Source organism: Purpureocillium takamizusanense, chromosome 13, assembly GCF_022605165.1.
Source record: "Purpureocillium takamizusanense chromosome 13, complete sequence".
NCBI classification, from domain to species: domain Eukaryota; kingdom Fungi; phylum Ascomycota; class Sordariomycetes; order Hypocreales; family Ophiocordycipitaceae; genus Purpureocillium; species Purpureocillium takamizusanense.
This window is the reverse complement of record NC_063080.1, coordinates 236,928-255,109: the sequence shown is the minus strand read 5'-3', so window position 1 is coordinate 255,109 and position 18,182 is coordinate 236,928. Positions and strand designations below refer to the sequence as shown.

General features: G+C 60.0%; 4 protein-coding genes across 4 annotated transcripts; 2 read left to right on the top strand and 2 right to left on the bottom strand.

Annotated features, from left to right (window-relative positions):
* The first annotated feature begins 545 nt into the window (after positions 1-545).
* Positions 546-2,470, top strand: COX10 (Heme o synthase). Its single transcript, XM_047992339.1, has one exon. The coding sequence runs from the start codon at positions 646-648 to the stop codon at positions 2,140-2,142; it is 1,497 nt and encodes a 498-aa protein (XP_047848353.1). The 5' UTR covers positions 546-645; the 3' UTR covers positions 2,143-2,470.
* Positions 2,471-2,487: 17 nt separating this feature from the next.
* Positions 2,488-4,692, bottom strand: JDV02_010590 (uncharacterized protein; the record flags this gene model as incomplete). Its single annotated transcript, XM_047992338.1, has 2 exons — positions 2,488-3,771; positions 4,075-4,692. The coding sequence occupies 2 exons, from the start codon at positions 4,690-4,692 to the stop codon at positions 3,145-3,147; spliced, it is 1,245 nt and encodes a 414-aa protein (XP_047848352.1). The 3' UTR covers positions 2,488-3,144.
* Positions 4,693-10,171: 5,479 nt separating this feature from the next.
* JDV02_010589 (uncharacterized protein) lies at positions 10,172-10,552 on the top strand (the record flags this gene model as incomplete). The annotated part of the gene is made up of 1 exon (XM_047992337.1): positions 10,172-10,552. One exon carries the CDS (start codon positions 10,172-10,174, stop codon positions 10,550-10,552), a length of 381 nt encoding a protein of 126 aa, XP_047848351.1.
* A 4,310-nt stretch (positions 10,553-14,862) lies between these two features.
* JDV02_010588 (Primary-amine oxidase) lies at positions 14,863-17,115 on the bottom strand (the record flags this gene model as incomplete). The annotated part of the gene is made up of 2 exons (XM_047992336.1): positions 14,863-16,886; positions 16,971-17,115. 2 exons carry the CDS (start codon positions 17,113-17,115, stop codon positions 14,863-14,865), a joined length of 2,169 nt encoding a protein of 722 aa, XP_047848350.1.
* Positions 17,116-18,182: the final 1,067 nt, after the last annotated feature.

Genomic DNA, 18,182 nt, shown 5'->3' with positions numbered 1-18,182 from the left:
GAAAGCTAATGCTGACCGCTACGCCCTCGTCTGTTTTGAGATGTTTCCGCTCCGATCATGGCATAGCAACTGCATGTCCTGATACATGCATTCTGGTACCTCCGAGGGTCTGGTCAAGTCGTTACATCATCGCCTTCCGGATCGCATCAATTAATGATCAGCCCCCCAACACCATTCTCAATAACGTTTTCTCTTCCCGGGGTTTTTTTTGGCTTTTTTCCCGTCTTTTATATTCTGAACTGATGTAATGACCGACGGCTTGGACCTCAACGTCTCCTTTTGGTGTTGAAGCTCAATCAATGTCGGATACCAACACATTACGCTCAATGACGGCCTTTGCAGAAATGGGTTTTTCAACCAATCTCTCGCAAAGGCCCATACGGCCAGGCATAGTCATCCTGCATCGCGCATTTCAGGACAGGACCTTATATCCTTCGTAGGTCACACACCCCATGGTATAGGGTAGTCGTATATCACATGATGCCCCACGTGTCGCCTCGATCCTGATGACCAAAACTTACTGTGCAACAACACCACAACCAACATCCGTCATCACCGCGGAGCCGCACCCGCCCACGCCCTTGCAAGTCACCGGACGCAGCGTGTGCACCAGCGCCGCGACGCCATGCTTGAGCCCAGCCGGCGATGATGCGGCCATCACCACCACTTCGAGTCGCAGCCCGCGCCGAGTTTCGCTCCCTCGCGCCGCCTCGACTCCCCTCGCCGCGATGGCTTTCCTCGACCGCCGCCCCGCGGGCTCCCCGGGCCGCCGCCGCCGCTGCCGCTGTCCTGGCGCCATCGTCCCAAGCGGGCTTCTTCCTCTCCAACCGCATCTTTGAGCGCTCCGCCTGCCTCGAATCCCTCGTCGCGAACCATAGGCCGCGAACGACCTCGACGGCCCCGGCTGCGCCGCCATCCTCTGCCGCCATGTCGCAGACGCCCCAATCGCTCGCTGACCTCCCTCCCCACCGCCGTCGGCAGGCGCGCAAGCAGGCGCTCGCCAACGGAGACGTCCCCGACGGCACCCTACCCGCCAATGCCTCGTCGACCCTCACCAACGTCGCCGCCGCGCAGCCCGCCCACTCAGCCCGCCGCATCCTCTCCACGCTGCTCTCCCTCTCCAAGCCCCGCCTGACGGCCCTCGTCGTCCTCACGGCCATGGCGCCGTACGCGCTGTACCCCGTACCCGAGATGCTCATGCCGACCATGACCGAGACGCCGAGCCTGAGCCCGTTGACGCTGCTCTTCCTCACCACCGGCACCACGCTGTGCTCCGCGAGCGCAAACGCCCTCAACATGCTCTACGAACCGTCGACCGACGCCAAGATGTCGCGGACGCGGAACCGCCCGCTGGTCAGGAGGCTCATCTCGCCCGCCGGCGCCGCCCTCTTCGCCGTCCTCGCCGGCGCGACGGGCGTCGGCGCTCTGTACTTTGGCGTCAACCCCACGGTGTCTTTCCTGGGCTTCTCCAATATCGTCCTGTATGCAGGCATCTACACGCCGCTCAAGGGCGTCACCGCCTTCAACACCTGGGTCGGCGCCGTCGTGGGCGGGATCCCGCCGCTCATGGGCTGGGCCGCGGCGGCGGGCGAGGCGGCGACCAACGACGGCTCGTGGCGCGAGCTTCTCTTTGCCGGCGACGGCTCGTCGATTGGCGGCTGGCTCCTGGCCGGCTTGCTCTTCGCCTGGCAGTTCCCGCACTTCATGGCGCTCAGCTGGGGCATCCGCGAGGAGTACAAGGCGGCGGGGCTGCGCATGCTGGCGTGGACCAACCCGGGGCGCAACGCCCGCGTCGCCCTGCGCTACAGCATCGTCTTCATCCCCATCTGCCTCGGGCTGTGCGCCGCGGGCGTCACCGAGTGGTCCTTTGCCGCGACGAGCCTGCCCGTCAACCTGTGGCTGGTGCGCGAGGCGGTGCGCTTCTGGCGGTTCGAGGGCCACAACGGGAGCGCGCGGGGGCTGTTTTGGGCGAGCGTCTGGCACCTGCCGGCCGTCATGATCCTCGCGCTGCTGCACAAGAAGGGCATGTGGAGCAGGGCGTGGAGGGGCGCCTTTGGCGACGAAGACGAGGGCGTGTGGGAGGACGAGGAGCTGGAGGAGATGGCGAGCATGACGGCGGCCAAGGTGGCCGCGAAGCGGTAGAGTCGGACGCTGTCGCATGGGTTTGAGGCAGTGATATCGCTAGATGGGGTTAGGGGGCATTGGCGCCGTTGGATGGGATATAGGCATTGATGCCGCTGGATGGGATACAGGCATCGACGCCGTCAGATGGGATAGACGTTGGCCCACAGTCCGCTCATCCACCTCGTAGCGACGACACCCCCGTCGCATGTACTTTTACTTACACCGCATGAAGGCATGTACGAAATGTAGAACACAGACAAGATCTAGAGCTCGCGATACGCGCAGTACAGGCCTCCTCCTCCTGCCTGCCTATGTACCTCGATTCATTTGTCTTTTGTTTCCCCCGCTATGCCTGCCAGCCAACCCCGCCTCGTCTATCCTGTATCATACAAAAAGCACAACAAACAAACAAACAAGCAACCGGCGCTGCTGGACGGACCCCCCATGACATGACATGACATTTGGCCGCGGACCCCCACGTAGTATACCATTATCATGCGACCAGACCGATCCGTTCCGTTCCGTTCCAGAAACGCGACGACATTCGATGGTAAACGGCAAACGCATAAGAAGAAAAAGTAAAAGGCAAAGGAAGAAAGAACTAGGACATCAGGTCATGGCTATTTGGGTCGTGTGCTCCGCTGCTCCGCCCCGTGCTCCAAACCAAGCAAGCCGCGCGTACGTACGCATCACGAATGAACAACACTAAACAAACGCCCTGCAAACTCCTGCCAAACAAACGCCGGGGACCAGACATTTTTCTCGCTCTAGTCCTGTCCCATGCCGCTACAACAACAGCAACAACAACAACAACAAAGGAGTGACGACGGCCCGTCTGAAAGTAAACGGGGCGGGTATGTCGTCCGTGACAGATTTGATGAGAGGAGGGGGAAAAAAATGAAGGTAAGGGATTTTCGGGCCCATGAGAGCTTTCGTTCGAGATCGATGATAAGCAAGGAGGAGCGTAGGGGGAGGGAATTTATGTGAATATTGCATGTGGAGGATAGGAGACGCAGCGTACTATCCCCGGCCGCCCGACCGGTGGTTCATGACGGCTCCGATGCCCATGTCGCCCGACAGCCGCTCGGCGTCCATGTAGGGGCTGCTCCCCTCGCTGGTGCCGTAGCGCGGCGCGCGGCTCGCCGTCGACGACACGCTCGACGAGTACCCGTGCCCGTAGGCGGCGGGCGCATACGTCGAGACAGAGACGCCGGCGCCGTACGAGGAGGGCTGGAGGTGCTGCTGATACTGCTGGTGCGCGTGCTGCGCGTGTCTGTGCTGGTGGTGGTGCTGGTGATGCTGGTGATGATGCTGGTGATGGTGCGCATGTTGTTGTTGTTGTTGTTGATGATGTTGCTGTTGCTGTTGCTGAGCGGCGTGTGCGTGCGCATGCTGGAGATAGTGCGAAGGCGTCAGGCCGCCGTACGACGAGGCCGACGAGGAGCTGGTGGCGGTCGTCGCGTCAGGGCTGCCGTAGGGGGCGTCTAGTTCATCAACGGGGGTCAGGCCGATGCCGGAAATGCCGCTGTCGTCGTCATACCCTGTGACTGAGTGCGCGGAGCCACCGCCGCCGCCCGTCTCGAGGCGGTCGCGGCGCGAGGCGGCGCGGGCAGCGCTCTGGAGGTTCTTGAGGCCGTTGGACATGCACTGGTGCGTATTTATCAGCTGGGTGTCTCTGGCGTAGAAGAAAAGGACTTTGCATATAGGGATAGGGGTTTAGGTAGCCGCTATGGAAAGGTAAAAGGGGCAAGGGGAAGTGCTAAGAGGCATCGAAAGGGGGGGACGTGTGAGACTGGGATATGCATAGTGTATGTAGCCCGTGTAAGTGACGACTGCGCTGCAACCCCAAAGTGTTGCAGCGGATGAGATGACAGATGAGACGGACAACATGACATGGAGCCATCAGGTAAAAAAGACGGTAAAGAGAAGACACCTTGAACACACACACACCTTTTGCTCTACCACGTTCCACTTCTCGCCGGTGCGCGCCGCCAGCCCGCTCCAGATCTCGCGGCGCATCCCCATGTACTCCTTGGCCAGGCGCTGCAGCTTGCGGCCGTCCCAGTCGTCGGCGCCCTTGCGCTCCATGAGGCGCTCGTGGCGCTTGCGGCACGCGTTGGCCGTCTTGGCCGGGAAGTGCGTGTCCTTGATCTGGCCCCAGTTGAGCCCCTGCATGCGCGCCGCCACGAGCTGGTTGTCGTCCTGCGGGGACCACGCGCCGGAGCTGGGGCGGTGCTGGCCCGGCGGGATGGCCGTGATGGTGGTGGTGGTGGTGGTGCCGGCGGCGGTAGATGGATCGGCGGTGGTGGCGTAGGAGGATGCGGCGACGGCGGCGGCGGCGATGGCGGCGTCGTATGAGGCTTGGGATTGCGGCTGCTGCTGCTGGGAGGCGAGCTGCTGCTGTGACATGGATGACGATGACGAGGGCGGTGGTGCCCCGGGGATGGTGTAGTAGCTCGCGGGGATGGGGACGCGTTGTTGGCCGTAGAGAGGCGAGGGGAGGCCCGATGAGGCCATCTGGGCGTAATGCGAGGGGTGCCCGCTGGCGCTGCGGCTGTGTTTGGGCATGTCGATGGCGGAGGAGGAGGAGGAGGGGGAAAGAGAGAGTGGTGTGTGAGAATGGGAGGTGAGCGGTCTGTCTGGTATTCGGGTTGGTGGTAGACGGGAGAGGAAGGGGAGAGAGTATTGGGCAGCCGGTATTGGATCGTGTTTGTTTGACCGAAGGCCGGCTCGCGGTCGAACAGTCGTCGTCGCCGTTGTCGTCGTCGAGGATAAGTAAGTAGAGGGATTATCGATTAAGGCACTGGGCTGATATGTGGTGCTTCAATGGTCTGGTGACTCTGGGCCGGACCAAGTAACTGTGCTGTTGCGCCCAAGGACGAGACACGAATACGGGAGAGAGAGAGAGAGTGGGAGCGAGAGTGAGTAAAAAAAGGGTCGGATTAAGCAAGCTCTGTGTGTGGTCACACTCTTGTGTTGGTCAAGATGTGGCCCAAGGCCCGGCGTCTGGTGCCTCGAGTTGGAGCGGGCGACGAGGTACGAAAAGGAAACGGGCGACGGAGACGAGAAAGGGAAAAACAAGAGTGGAGCTTCAGAGGAACGGAAGAAATGAAATGAAAGAGGAAAAAAACGACTGGAGCTGAGTGAGAGGAGACCTGACGGGCCGCGGGAAGAAGGGGATTGTTCCCAGATGGACATGGACGTGTTTTAAGTTGATGTGGCAGCAGAGTCGACGGGGAGTAGGTAAGTATGTTTGCAAGAGTGAGTGCCACCAAGCCCCCCCCCCCCCCTCGGATCAATGTCTTGTCTTCTTTCTCTCCGGTCTCTTGTGGAAAGGCGTGCGTGCGCGCGCGCGCGAGCGACGAGCGAGTGATGTGGGTTCGCTGGGCGCTTGGGCGGCTATCAATGTCCCCCGGTTGAGGATAAACGTCTGGTCTGGCGTGTGTGTGTGTCTGCGTACGTTTTGGGAAGCAAAAGCAAACGCAAGAAGCGAAACACAGTTCAATGCGGAAAAGACGCTGGTGCTGTTCCCAGTCTGCGACGAAGCTGCTGCTGCTCACCCATCTGGTGTGGTCTGGCCTGGTGCGCTCCTGCTCATGGTTGTTGTCGATGGCAAGCTTCCTTCCGCCCTCCCAAACCCACCCCACACCCCCCCCTCTTAGTATAATTCTATATTGTCTCCCGGCGGCTGTTGCGGGCGATGAAACAGACGCCCCGGCGACAAAAGAGGAAGTGAAACGGACAGCCGTTCCCAGAGAGGCGAGTCTGCGCGGAATGGGTCGCTGATATTGGCGCAGAGGGGGACGGGACGGGGCGGGCGGCTAAACTAACGGGGCCTGGGCGCGCGCGAGGGGAAATGGCGGGCGGTTATACAAAAAAGAAGCGTCGAGGGCGGGAACGAGTCTCAAACACACACAAGTATGTTGGGAGGAGGAGCTGTGGGCGTGTGGGACACAGCGCAGGGCTTTTGGGGACCGCCCGGTTACGTTGGAAGAAAGGGGACTTGACGCTGAAGGAGCTACCACGCACGCACTCCCGTGGATGGCTGGATGGATGGATCTAGATGAGGCTACTAACGTTACTAGTTACAGTACATGTGCGTTTTGGTGTAGAGGCCCGCTCCGCCTCGTCTCGTCTGGCCTCGTGTATGGCGAAGCGCCCTGGTGCTCATGTTGGGAGTTGACGGAGAGGGAGGGAGGCGGATTGGGCACCGGGTGAGTACTCGCCGCCGCGGCGTCTGAGTCCAGCATTGGGGGCGGTGGGCAGCGGTTGCAAAGTGGATGATCGGGGCTCGGCTGCTCATGTCGACGCCAGTGCCTGCGTGCCTTATGGCGACCGGAGGGTCGACAACATGTATACATTGGACGTTATCATCAGTACTTCGTAGGCTGAGACCGGACCAGACAGACAGCTCGGCCCGAGCGCGTTGTCGCATCCCGTACAGTCAGTCAGTCACTCCGCCCGGAAAATTGACATCAGCAACAAGACAGTTGCTCTTACAGAGTAGCAGCACAAGGCAGCTCAAGGAACTGGCCAGGCAGTCATGACCCAACGAAGCGGCGGCATCTGCCGAGCCTGAGCACGCACGTCACTGAGCAGCGATCGCATCCCTCAACTTGGGGCGCTCCTCCTCCAGCCAGTCCACCGCGGCGGCGGCAAGTAGCGCCGTTCGCGTCGGCGCAAAAGGGAAATGAAGGAGGGACGCCGCCCGCATTGCATTTCGCCTACGCCTCTTGGATCGATCCCTGATGGGGTGTGCTCTCGAATTCTCCACGGATTGATGGATACCAGATGTTGGCTTGCATGGGCGGCAAGCGGCGAGCACTTGCAGTTCGTTCGACAGGCGGGGCGGGCGGACGGGCAGGCAGGCAGGCAGCACAAAACTTGAGCCGCAGGAGTCGAGGACGGTATTTCGCATGTACGTGTGAGAGCGGCAACGAGCGGCTGGAGCGTCAGGGAGAGAGACAGACAGACAGACAGGCAGGAGAGTAAGAGGAAGTGAGAGGGACGGCAAGTCGGAGAGGGCAGCTCGTACGTCCACAACTTACACCGAAAACGACCACCCCCCCTCAACGACATCACATCATCGTGCCGTTGTGGCGCCCCTCCTCCTCCCCCTCCCCCAGGTCCCAGGTCCCAGCCCCAGTTCCCACCCAGTCCCAGCCCCTGGGGTTCAAGCTGCGCAGTGCAGCGCAGTGCAATGCTTGCTGCTCCCGCTGCGTGTAAGTGGGGGCGGGTCGCCGGAGACTCATCGAGTGTTGGTCCCGCCGCCGCACCGGATTGGCCCAATCCATTGCATCATCCGCCCGCCCACCCCCCTAAATGGAATAACAACAGGGCTGGCAAGGCTGGCTAGGGTGCGTCGTCGTTGCCCCTGTTCTGCGTGTCTTGTTCTGTTTTGTTTGTTGAAGAAACTCTGCGGCGTCACAAGTGCTTTCGTCTGGGTGTGAGAGAAGCACCGGAAGCGCGCGCGTGCTTCTACACGGAGAGTAGGTAGACGTATGCCTTGAGGAACGTAGTTCCGAGAGGTTTTATGCCCCACCCGCGGCCCTCTTTCCCCCCCTCGCTTTCCGCCTCTCCTGTTGGCCCGCTCCGCTCGCTTTCGTTGGTGCTCGCCCTCCCGCGCTAGCCCTCCGGGGGCTCCCCGCGCCTCCCGGTTCGCCAACCCTTGAAGTCAACCCCTCCATTTTTGCCTTTAGCCCCTCACATCTTCCTGCCCTGTCCATCACCGCCACCTCCCTCTCATCCGCCCGTCTCGCCCAGCCAGCTAGCCGCTTCTCTTACCGTCTTCGCGCTGAGCTCCTCGAGTCTTCCTTGCGCCGCGCTCATCTCCCCGGGGACTCTGTTTCCGATGAGGTCCCTCTCTCTCGCCCTCGACACGAGCATGATTCCGTCCAGCGTCGGGCACCGCGACAGCTGCACGTAAAGGCCGTCTGTTTCTTGCTGCCCGGTATGGTGTACGTGGCGAAGAACCCGTAGCACGAGTTCAGCCCGATCAGCTTCTCCTCCATTGGCGTCAGTCCCTTCAACTCTTCCGGGAACATGTGCTCACAACTAAGGCGTCTGTGGAGCTGTGCTGCCGGCGACAACACATCCCGGCCCAGGCATCGGACGCACTCCGCACACGCCGAGACAGGCATCCCTTGAGGGAAACAATCGCTACAGCCGAATGGGGACGTGCCGTCCATAGGCACGCGGCTCCCTAGCCACTCGTCCCAACTCAGCTTCCACAGCTCTTGTTCGGCCCATTTCCGGTAACATATCGCGCAGGTCCGTATCGATAGCGTGCTTTTGTCGTGGAACGCGTTGTAGAAGGCACGAACCGTCGATATCTTCGTCTCCAGCGAGATGGGGGTGCACCACTCCTGCTCGTCTGAAAGTCTCTTTCTCAAGGCGAACTCGTCATCGAGGGCCTTCAAGGCTTCCGCAAGATCGTTTGCTTGCTCCATCGCAGTTTCTCGGTTCTCGGAGGGCTGTTCGACTTCGCTTAGCCGACGACTCGTTCCAATCGGGTCTGCGAACCCGCTTCCGCTTATTCCTTGTTGTTATTGACGCCCGTGCCACACCTGCATCATCGTCAACTGATCGTTGGAGGCCGAGAGCTCTAACCCTTTGCTCTTGCAGTGGCTGCGGCGCCTGCGGATCCACTACCTCCATATGACTGCCAAAAGTATCGCCTCCTTCTCTTGCCCGAATGTTCTTCAGGACTGCCTTCTGCATTCCCCTAACCGGTCGTGTGCCCTGCACCTCCATTCGGCCGCTCTCGCCGCTCGGAGTCACACCTCCGCTGGAGCCTTTCGCCTTGATTATCGGCTGCCTGCTTCTAGTTATCGGAATTCGCGATATGGCGCCTCCCACGGTCCCTCCTGCAACGCTACGAGACGTCCAACCCTCCTCGGGCAGCCTTTCGCTTGGCTGGATCGGCCGCATGCCATGCAGGTACTCTCCCCGTTGCCGCACCTCGGAGCTCGTTCGTGTCTTCGGCCTCCCATGTGGAGCCGGCCGGGGTTGTGGCCCCGCCCCCGTGCCTGGTGCCGGCTTCGTCGACTTGAACGGCAAACGCGTCTATACAAGTCTGAATCGCGACCAAACACCGCCTGGCGCCGGCGGTGGCAATCGCGCTCTGCCATAGGCTGTTGCCACGGCCCCTGTCTTCTCCTGAAAGGCTTTGTTCCACTGCGCCACCCCATATGCTTGTTTCAATGCCGCCGTTTCGTCTTGGAAAGAAATCCCCTGCGCTGCAGCCTTCGGTTCGATGCGTCGAAACGTGTTCGAAGCACGGGTTGACCCAGGCTCACCCGCTGTTGCGCTCGACAATGCCGAGCCGGCCTCAGCCCCTGACCGGGGCAGCTGAAGGCCACTGCCTCCCTCCGCTCCGTTTGCCGCCCCCGCAGCCCTGTGGAAGGCACATTTCACGGCCTCTGTTTCGTCATGAAACGATATCGTTTGCAATTGCAGGCTACCTACCACTGGCCCGTTCGGTCTGACGCGTCGGAACGGACCTGCCTCCTTCGGCAGCAATGGCCTGCTGGAATCATCCATGGTCGAGGTATGCCGCTTACTCCCCGAAGCTTCCTGGCTGCTCAAGAACATGGACAGGAGGCGTCCACAATCAGCGCCGTCCCAACCACATGCCTTTATCTACACTTCCCCGCATACCCTTGAGCGTGGCTGACCCGACATCCACTGGCACTCCAGCAAACCCCGGATCATCTACCATTGAAGATATGTCTCGGTGCCGACCGGTCACATGGCAAAAGCAACGTTCGCCTTGGACCTTCTTCCATTACGAGACGGCAATTGCCATTGGCAGCGTCGGTCGCCTCTCAACCAAAGCCAAAGACAAGACACCCATGCTGCATGCAACTCCCTGGTGAGACACTTCCCCAAATCCTCCACCGCCCTTTTATCGACCTGAGCAAACGCTCTCGCCACTGCGCTCTCGCCTTCTAGCTCTTCGCTTCCCGCTGTACCGCCTACCCTTAAAGACGTTGACCACCAGCCGCATCATGCCTTCCAACAGAGTCACCGCGCGCCGTTTCATACAATGGCTGCCACTTACCATGATCAGAACACGGCCGTCCTCGGACGGAAACTCTTGGAAAGCCAGAAGTATGTCGGAGGAGACATGTTCATGATGGCCTTTGTTCAGCCTGCCGCTGTCCCAAACAGATTCGCCTACCCAGACGACCATCACGTGAAGGGACTCAACGCCGAAACCCTCGCCAAGATCCAACTTCCGGGCCCCCCGTGGCTGTCCGCGCCAGAGTACGCCCCTTTCCTACGAGACGCTGAACCCCTCTCGCCGTACATCTTCTTCAGCCCCAACATCTCCTTGTACAATCAGCAGATAAACGCGTCCGAGTGGGCAAACCAGTGGTTTTTCATGACCGGCCGTGTTCACTCGTACCACGGGCCTTTGTCGTGACGGGCAATCTGCTACATTCCGCTGCCCGACTATGGCGTATACCGCTTGCAAACCGTTTTGTGAATCTTCCAATCCGCCCTCTGGTGCTCCCTGTTACAATAGGCCACTGTTAAACATCCTCCACACTTCTTCACCCCCGTCACCTTCCCACAAACTTTACAAAATAGACCCTCCCTACAGAGACCCGCGCCATTGTTGGCATCTCGCCTGATCTCTCCCATGATATCCCCCAATTCTTGTCGGATCGCCATCTCGCACGCTCCCTGCTCACACACCGCACAGACGTAAACCCCAATGGCCGGGTCGCTCACTCTATGCAGCCAGGACATTGTGTGTTGCAGAACATCTGTTGCTCTGGATCCACAACTTTCGCACGATGCGCCCGATGCATCTCGGCAAGCCTGAACCCGTGCCTTCACGATGGGCGCCACTGTAGCCACAATCCAATCATCGTATGCACTTCCGCCTCCGCTCAATTGGCTTTGACGAACAAGGTCCTGCGGAATGTCGTGCATAAAGCGTAATGTTTTCTCGCCGCCATTGCAGTAGAATTCGAAACGTATGGGCATAACCGACATGGCTCGGCAGATAAGGTCAATGGCCCATTAGATAGAACATGCGTGTTGGCCCTGGACGCCCATCTGGCACCTCCCCCACGCTTTATCAATCTTCGTTCTCGTGCCGTGACTGTATTTGCTTTTCCTCCAACACGTAGCATCACCCCATTTGCCCAACGGGCGACAGAGAATCCGGGATTCCCCAGCCTGACCTGCACACAATGCCCCACACTGCATGCAGGGTCCTCCAAGCCCACTACTTACCGTTTCACTGCCTAAATATCCTCCTCCAACCCTCCAACATTTATCTCGAGCTTGCAAATGCCTTCTTCGTTCCTCAAGGCTTTGTGCGCAACCCGCGACCGGGTTGCCTTCCCCTGTTTAGAAACTCCAATCTCCTCTTTTGGATGTCCGGCGACGGCGGCCAGGGACGGCTCCGGATTGGCTGGAGAACCCCACTTTAACCGCCGGCCGCGTCCTCCGTGGCTATTTTTGGGGCATGGGCGGTGATGGAATAGAAGCGTGGGGGGCCTCTGGCAACTGCGCGAGCAGCTCCGTCGAATGTTGCAACAGCATAAAAGGCGTGATAACTTGGGCACTAGTGTGCCAGTACACTTTTGCTCAATTGACGCAACATCGAACCGGCTCATCGTGGCGGGCCCAATAGGTTGACGGGGCCCCCCTGTGCACTATTATGTCAGCGCCGCTGCCGGCCAGCGCGCCGTGCCGCGCCTCCATATCCAAAATTTGCCGCCTGCCTGCCTGCCTGCCTGCGCCGGTCAAACATGTAGTAGTCAAAGTGGCTCGTCTGCGCCAGTCCGGCCCGGTCAAACTGGTCTGCCTGCGCCGGTTATATATACGAATAGAGTACGTAGTGCTAGGTAGGGGCACAACCATGTTTTGCTGCGGGCACAACCTGTCCCCACCTCATATTTCTAGGCCCGCGCCCCACCCCCGGGCCGCGCCAGCCATCTTTGGTGCGTAGGCATGGGACGAGACTGGCGCGCCGCAACGCACGCCGATATCTCAATTGAACTTCAAATTGAACCATGACGCAGCGCCGGCGCCGGCGCACCAGTAGGGCTCAATTCGTTCAAAAACGCGTTTCCGCTATTTCCTCATAATGTCATGAAATCGGGGACTCGTTTTTCTCTGCTGTGCCGTGCCGTGCGGTGCCGTACCGGGCGGTAAGGGCGCCGTGCCTGCGCCCACCACCAATCATGCCCGCGCCTGTAACGGAGGTAGACGAGGCCACGGCGCCGGCAGGGCCCAAGAAAGCCTTTCCGTTGTTTTCCTCACGATGTCATGACATCGGGGCCATGTTGTTCCGGTCCGGGCTGGGCTAGCTGGCTGCGAAGCTAAAGCTGCCGCCGCTCGTGATGCCGTTGACGGGCTAAAGCAGCCCCCCCGCCGCCGCCGTGGCCACCTCGTGATGATGCCCTCTCGTCCGCCGTCGTCTGCAGTCTTCTGCCCTTGGCTGTGGGGCCCGTGATGTGGGTATTGGAGGCGCGTTGAGAGGCGTGGCCGTGATGTTGCCTGTGATGCTGCTGTATAGTGCTGCTGTGTGGTGTTTGCGTGGGCTGCAATGGGCTGCCGCGAGCGGCCCGCGCCCGCGCACCCTGTTCTTGTGGGGGTGGGGCTGCGCGGCACGCTATTGGCTAGGAAAACAGTAAAAGTGGAACGTCTGTGCGGCCAGCACTTTCTATCTGTGCGGCTAGCACTACTCATAATAATATAGGTGCCTTACTAATGGCAGCGAGGGTTTCACTGGCTAGGGAGCATTGCTTGCCGATATATAGGGCGCCACAAAGCCGAAAATCGTCGGGTGTGTTGACCGTTTATAGATGTGAGGTCGCCGTGAAGCTCAGTTAACTAGTTATAGTAATAGCCGACGACATTGAGCCCGACTATCGCGGCATTCGCGCAAGCCTAGATCACCCGGCGCGACGCCGCTGAAGGATGGGTGGACTCGGAGAGGTCAAACTTTTTGCTGTCTCGCTGTCGGGGACGGTCTGGACCCTGGAAAGACCTGACCAGCGCCAGGCCTTTAACAGATATGAGGCTACCCTTAAATTCACTTGCCTTGTTTATGGGCAATAACTGGAGCGACGCTGAGAGCGGGTATGTACTCCGTACTTCCTCGGCTATATACAAACTAGCAGCAGCCCTGGGAGAAGTGCTATCGATCTGTCTCATATACTTCACTACGCCTTTTGCCATATAAAACTCCGCAAGTACGGGGTATTGCAAGGTAACCAGCAATAATGGAGCAAGCAACCTAGAGGTAGCCTTGCGACTGACTGTCAAAGGGCCATTATGGAGGGCATCTACTCCTCTACTGGCCGTAGACCACCGAGCGGCGTTTAGTCCGAATAGCGCCGAAGCTTATATAACGTAGATGTTACTATTGAACGATAGAGAATGGATGGTTGCAGTCGCCTCTCCGCTTACTTTTGTGAAGCTTAGCCGCGCAAGGACGGAGAGCGGTGTGAATTATGCTACTGGATATCTGGAGCTTTTAAACTACCCGAGGTAGGTTAGACACGGGATATCGTGCTCCTGCGAGCTTAGACGCTAGGCCGCCCGAACGTCTAATATCATCACGAGACTGGAACCAATCTTCAGCCGCTCGGTCAAGTCGTGGGCACGGCACGCTACGCCCGTAGCGCGGGACTCTACCCATCCGAGGGTCAAATGATCTGCTATAGCCCGCGTAGCAGACCGATGACGCCGCGTTCACCTGAAGTTGACGTGGACGAAACCCGGCGTAAGCTATTGAATCGAGACATGGTGCTAGAAAGGGCGCTACATAAGTACTACGCCTTCTTTAGAATAAAGCCTTGGCACTTGATATGCACCCCCCCCCCCCCTAATGTTCCATTCCCCCGTTACCTACTACCTAAAATTATATATATAAGCTGTCTACTTTCACTCGAATTTTAAGTAGTCGTTCTCATTTAAATCAGGCTCCTTTAGTCTTCTTATCAAGTTTCAATCACTTTTAAACTCAAACTCCTTCTCTTCATCTCTAAAATGAAGTTCTTCAATGCTGCAGTCATCCTCGCTCCTATCGCCATTGCCGTTCCCACTGAGAATGGTATTCGCTCGCCCGCCCCTCCAGTAGGCGGCGCCTGCTCTATCAACGGCGATAATAATGGCAAGGTTACTTGCTGCACTACACCACTCCCTATCGAGGGCCAGCAGCTTTGCGATGTTCTTACCCTCGGGGGTACTTGTGTCATAGGCCAGACATACTGCTGTGACACTAATGGTGGTGTGAGTTAACTAACTTGGATCTCTATTACTATACGGGATCTCTTCTAACAATTGAATATAGGGTGGATTGATTAACGTTTCCTTGACGAACTGTGAATCCATTTGAGGGATGAAGACTATAGCTTAAATTGACTACCTCCGTTAAAGCCACTTTATTAGTGTTAATGGCTCCTGTACGGTGCTGCTTTTGTTTTTATAGCCCACTTGCCAAGGCGTCTCAGCAAGACGTCATCCCTCCTAGACATCATGGTGCATCAACACCGAGTCGAGCAGTGCACGCGTGATAATATGGGTGATTGTCATTCATTCTAGCTATTCATCCCCTTGGTCGCGATGGACATTCACGGGGGGGGCCCACGCATGCATCGATATGTATGTACATCCATGAATATGTCCCAACAGTGACCAAAATCACAAAAGCACTCGCTCGCTCACATGCCCGGCGTCGTAGTCAACGCACTCGCCCATCCCCCCGTCCTACAGGTGAGACGGCAGCTTCTTGCCACTACCGCCGCCGCAGCACGACCCGCCCGTCTCGGAAAAGGCATTGCGCGAGGAGCCATCGTCACCTTTAATCTGCGAGGGCGGCACCCACAGGGCGGGGTTCTTCTCGAAAAAGTTGCTCGCGCGCAGGGTGACGCTCACGGGCTCGGCGGGCATGATGGGAAAGTCCTCTGTGCGGGGAAAGTGGGTGAGGCCAAACTGGATGTAGCAGACAATGTCGGTGTCCTCGATGCTCTCGTCGCGGTTGCTCCAGTCGAGGACCGTCAGGTTGCCCTCGTGGCCCTCGTCGCCGGTGGACTGGCAGACGTAGTCGCCCGCGGGGAAGAGCTCGTAGTCGCGGTAGGGGACGACCCAGAGGGCCTTGCGGGCAAAGGCGGCGCGGCGCCAGACGGTGCTGCCGGGCTTGGCCAGGGCGGCGGGGCAGTTGTTGTTGAGGATCTTGTAGGCGACGGGCCGCCTGGCCGAGGGGTTGAGGCGCGAGGGGTTGACGATGTCCCAGGCGCGGCTCGTCTCGTGGCAGTAGTCGGCGGCGCCCTGGGTGGCGGTGCGCAGGGGCGTCTTGCGGCAGTAGAAGCCGTTGCCGAAGGGGTTCTCGGGGGAGCCCACGTCGGCCTCGTAGGGCACCGCGTCGCTCTGGACGACGGTGTTGTTGGGCCCGTCGACCTCGGGGTCCACGCGCAGCGAGAAGATGTGCTGGTGGTTGTGCGCGGTGATGCCGGGGGCGACCTCTGTGCCGAACGGGGCCGCCGTCTCGCTCGGGTGCAGGCAGTAGGTGTTGAGCATGCCCGTGAGCTTCATCTCGAGCTTGTAGGTGCCGTCGAGGGTAAAGGTGTGGTAGAAGCCGTACTCGTAGTTGGCGGCGGTGATGATCTGGGAGATGACGAGCTTGCGGTCGCGGGCGGAGACGACGCTCGCGTCGCGGAAGTCGGTGTGCTTGTAGAGCAGGCCGTTGTCCTCCTCGTGGATGCAGACGGCGTTCTTGATGACGGCGGCCTGGCCCTTGTTGGTGGACAGCACGGCGTCGAGGTAGTGGATGGCGCCCTTGCAGTCGCACCCGAGCTTGAGCGAGTTGGTCATGAAGCCGCTGCCGTACTCGCCCACGTCGAAGGCGTGCTTGCGGTGGTGCGGCGGCGCGGGATGCCCGTAGGGGACCACCATCTCGACGACGCTGACGCGGTTGAAGAGGGTGCGCTCGCGGTGCCCCTGCCAGGGGTCGGCGAAGCGCACGTCGGACAGCACGATGCCCTCGCGGTAGTTGAAGCCAATGTGCATCTTGTAGCCCGCCCAGTGGATCTCGTTGCCCCTCATCTCAAACGACACGCCCTCGGGCTGCGTGATGTCGATGGGCTTGAGCCGCCGCGGCTGGTACATGGCCTCGCCGATGAACTCGGGGAGGTAGTTGTGCGACGTCGGCGGCACCGCCGTGCGCTCTCCGTGTACGCGCCTCACGTCCACGGCAAGCACCTCCTCCGTCTCCGTGTCCGCCACGACGGTAAAGTCGAGCGGGTGCGCGTACTGGTTGTCGCTCGGCGACGCCCGCCAGTACGGCAGCCCCTGCTGCAGGCGGCGCTCGAAGCCCCAGCGCGCGTCCACGCCGATGGCCCACGCGTCGAAGAAGACGGTGCTCATGTCGGTGATGCCGATCTCGGCGCACGCCTCGACCACGCGGGCGTCGGTCCGCGCGATGCGCTCCATGACGTCGAGGTCCTCGAGCGTCAGCGTCGGCGCCACGTTGCGAACCGCCCGCCAGTCCTCGACCCGGCCGTGCGTCAGGTTGACGATGACCTCGGCGACGCTACTACTAGAAGTGGCTCCCTGCTCGAGCACAATGGCAAAGGCCCGCCGCTCGGGACGCGGGCCCACGCGCGACCGGAACGCTGCGTACTCGTTCTTCTTGGGCTCCCGCAGCGTGATGCAGTTGAACTTGACCTGCTGGGGGCTGGCATGCTCGCGGATGAGGCGGGCCGTCGTGGTGATTTCCACGGCCGAGAGCTGGTCTAGACGCGTTGTAAGCAAGAGCCGTCTTTCAAGGTAAAGGTATCTGTCTGTGTGTGTATATGAGTGTATGTGCTTAAACTCACCGAGCGGGTGGACGGCCGTCCGCGGCGGCGCAGCGGCCTGGGGCGCATTCTCGTCCGGGTCCGGCAGGATGATGTAGCCGGGGATGGACGTCGTGTCCGGCAACTGCTGCTGCTGCTGTTGTTGCTGTATCGCAGGGGCCGCCATGATGATGTCTGTCGGCTCTGTGTCGTGTCAAGTGTTGTGGTGATGGCTTCATTCAGACCGAGTACGCAACAAGCACAGCACCATCCAGCAGGGCAGCACTTATACTAGCTCAGGGCTTCCAAAAGGGCTCGCCGGCACCTTCTCCGGCCGGGCGCCGAGCCCGTCGCCGCGGGGGCCGAGTGTCCACCGTGACACACGCACAGCAGCTGAGTGCACTTCAGCCCAGCCCAGTCCAGTCCATCCATGGTGGTACTATGTTGGTCCATGCCCGGGGGGCCGGCGCCGGTGGTGGCGAGCGTGCAGGAAGGCAGGCAGGCGGCATCACATCAGCCGCTGCGTGGAAGTGTGACCTTTCTCCGCAGACTAACTACTCCACCATCAGCTCAGTGTCACGGTAGCACATCGTACGCATCACCATCTCCTGAGCAAGGCCGGTGCCGGCTCGTGGCGACGCGAACCGTTCCCCCAGATCTCCACATCTGGCATCGACGAGATTCGAGATTCGCGCCTGGTCTCGACCTCGACCGCCCCGTTCGTCTCAACTAAAGGGGCCGTAGTCTCAACTCAGGGGAGCGGCCGTCTCCGCCGTGACGACGGTTGACTCGATGGTGGCACGCCGGACCGCCGCTACTAGACAAGCCACATCCCCAGCGCCGCATAGTACAGCCCTGTATGCTGTACACACACACGTGTGGTGTCGTCGTGCGCATTGCCGTCACCTCGCCGGCAGGCACCAGACGCCGCCGGCGCCGCCGGCGCGACCCCACAGTCACCCACCACACACACGGAGCCCGAAGCCCCCCGACCCGGGCCTCCCTCGGGCGCCCGCGGCCTCCACGATGCTATCTATGCAAGGGTTCCCGGCGTCCCGGCGCATGGCTTCTCCCCCATCATGGCGGCGGCGACAGCGCCCCGAGATTGGCGGCAAAAACGTGGAGATCGGCTTCTTTACCCCAAAAGATGTTGTTTCATTTGGTCGTACGTAATGCGATCAAACCTTTTCCGACGGACAGATCGAATCTGGGGAAGCATAATCTGGGGAAAACGTGAACCGGGCGAAGAGGGCG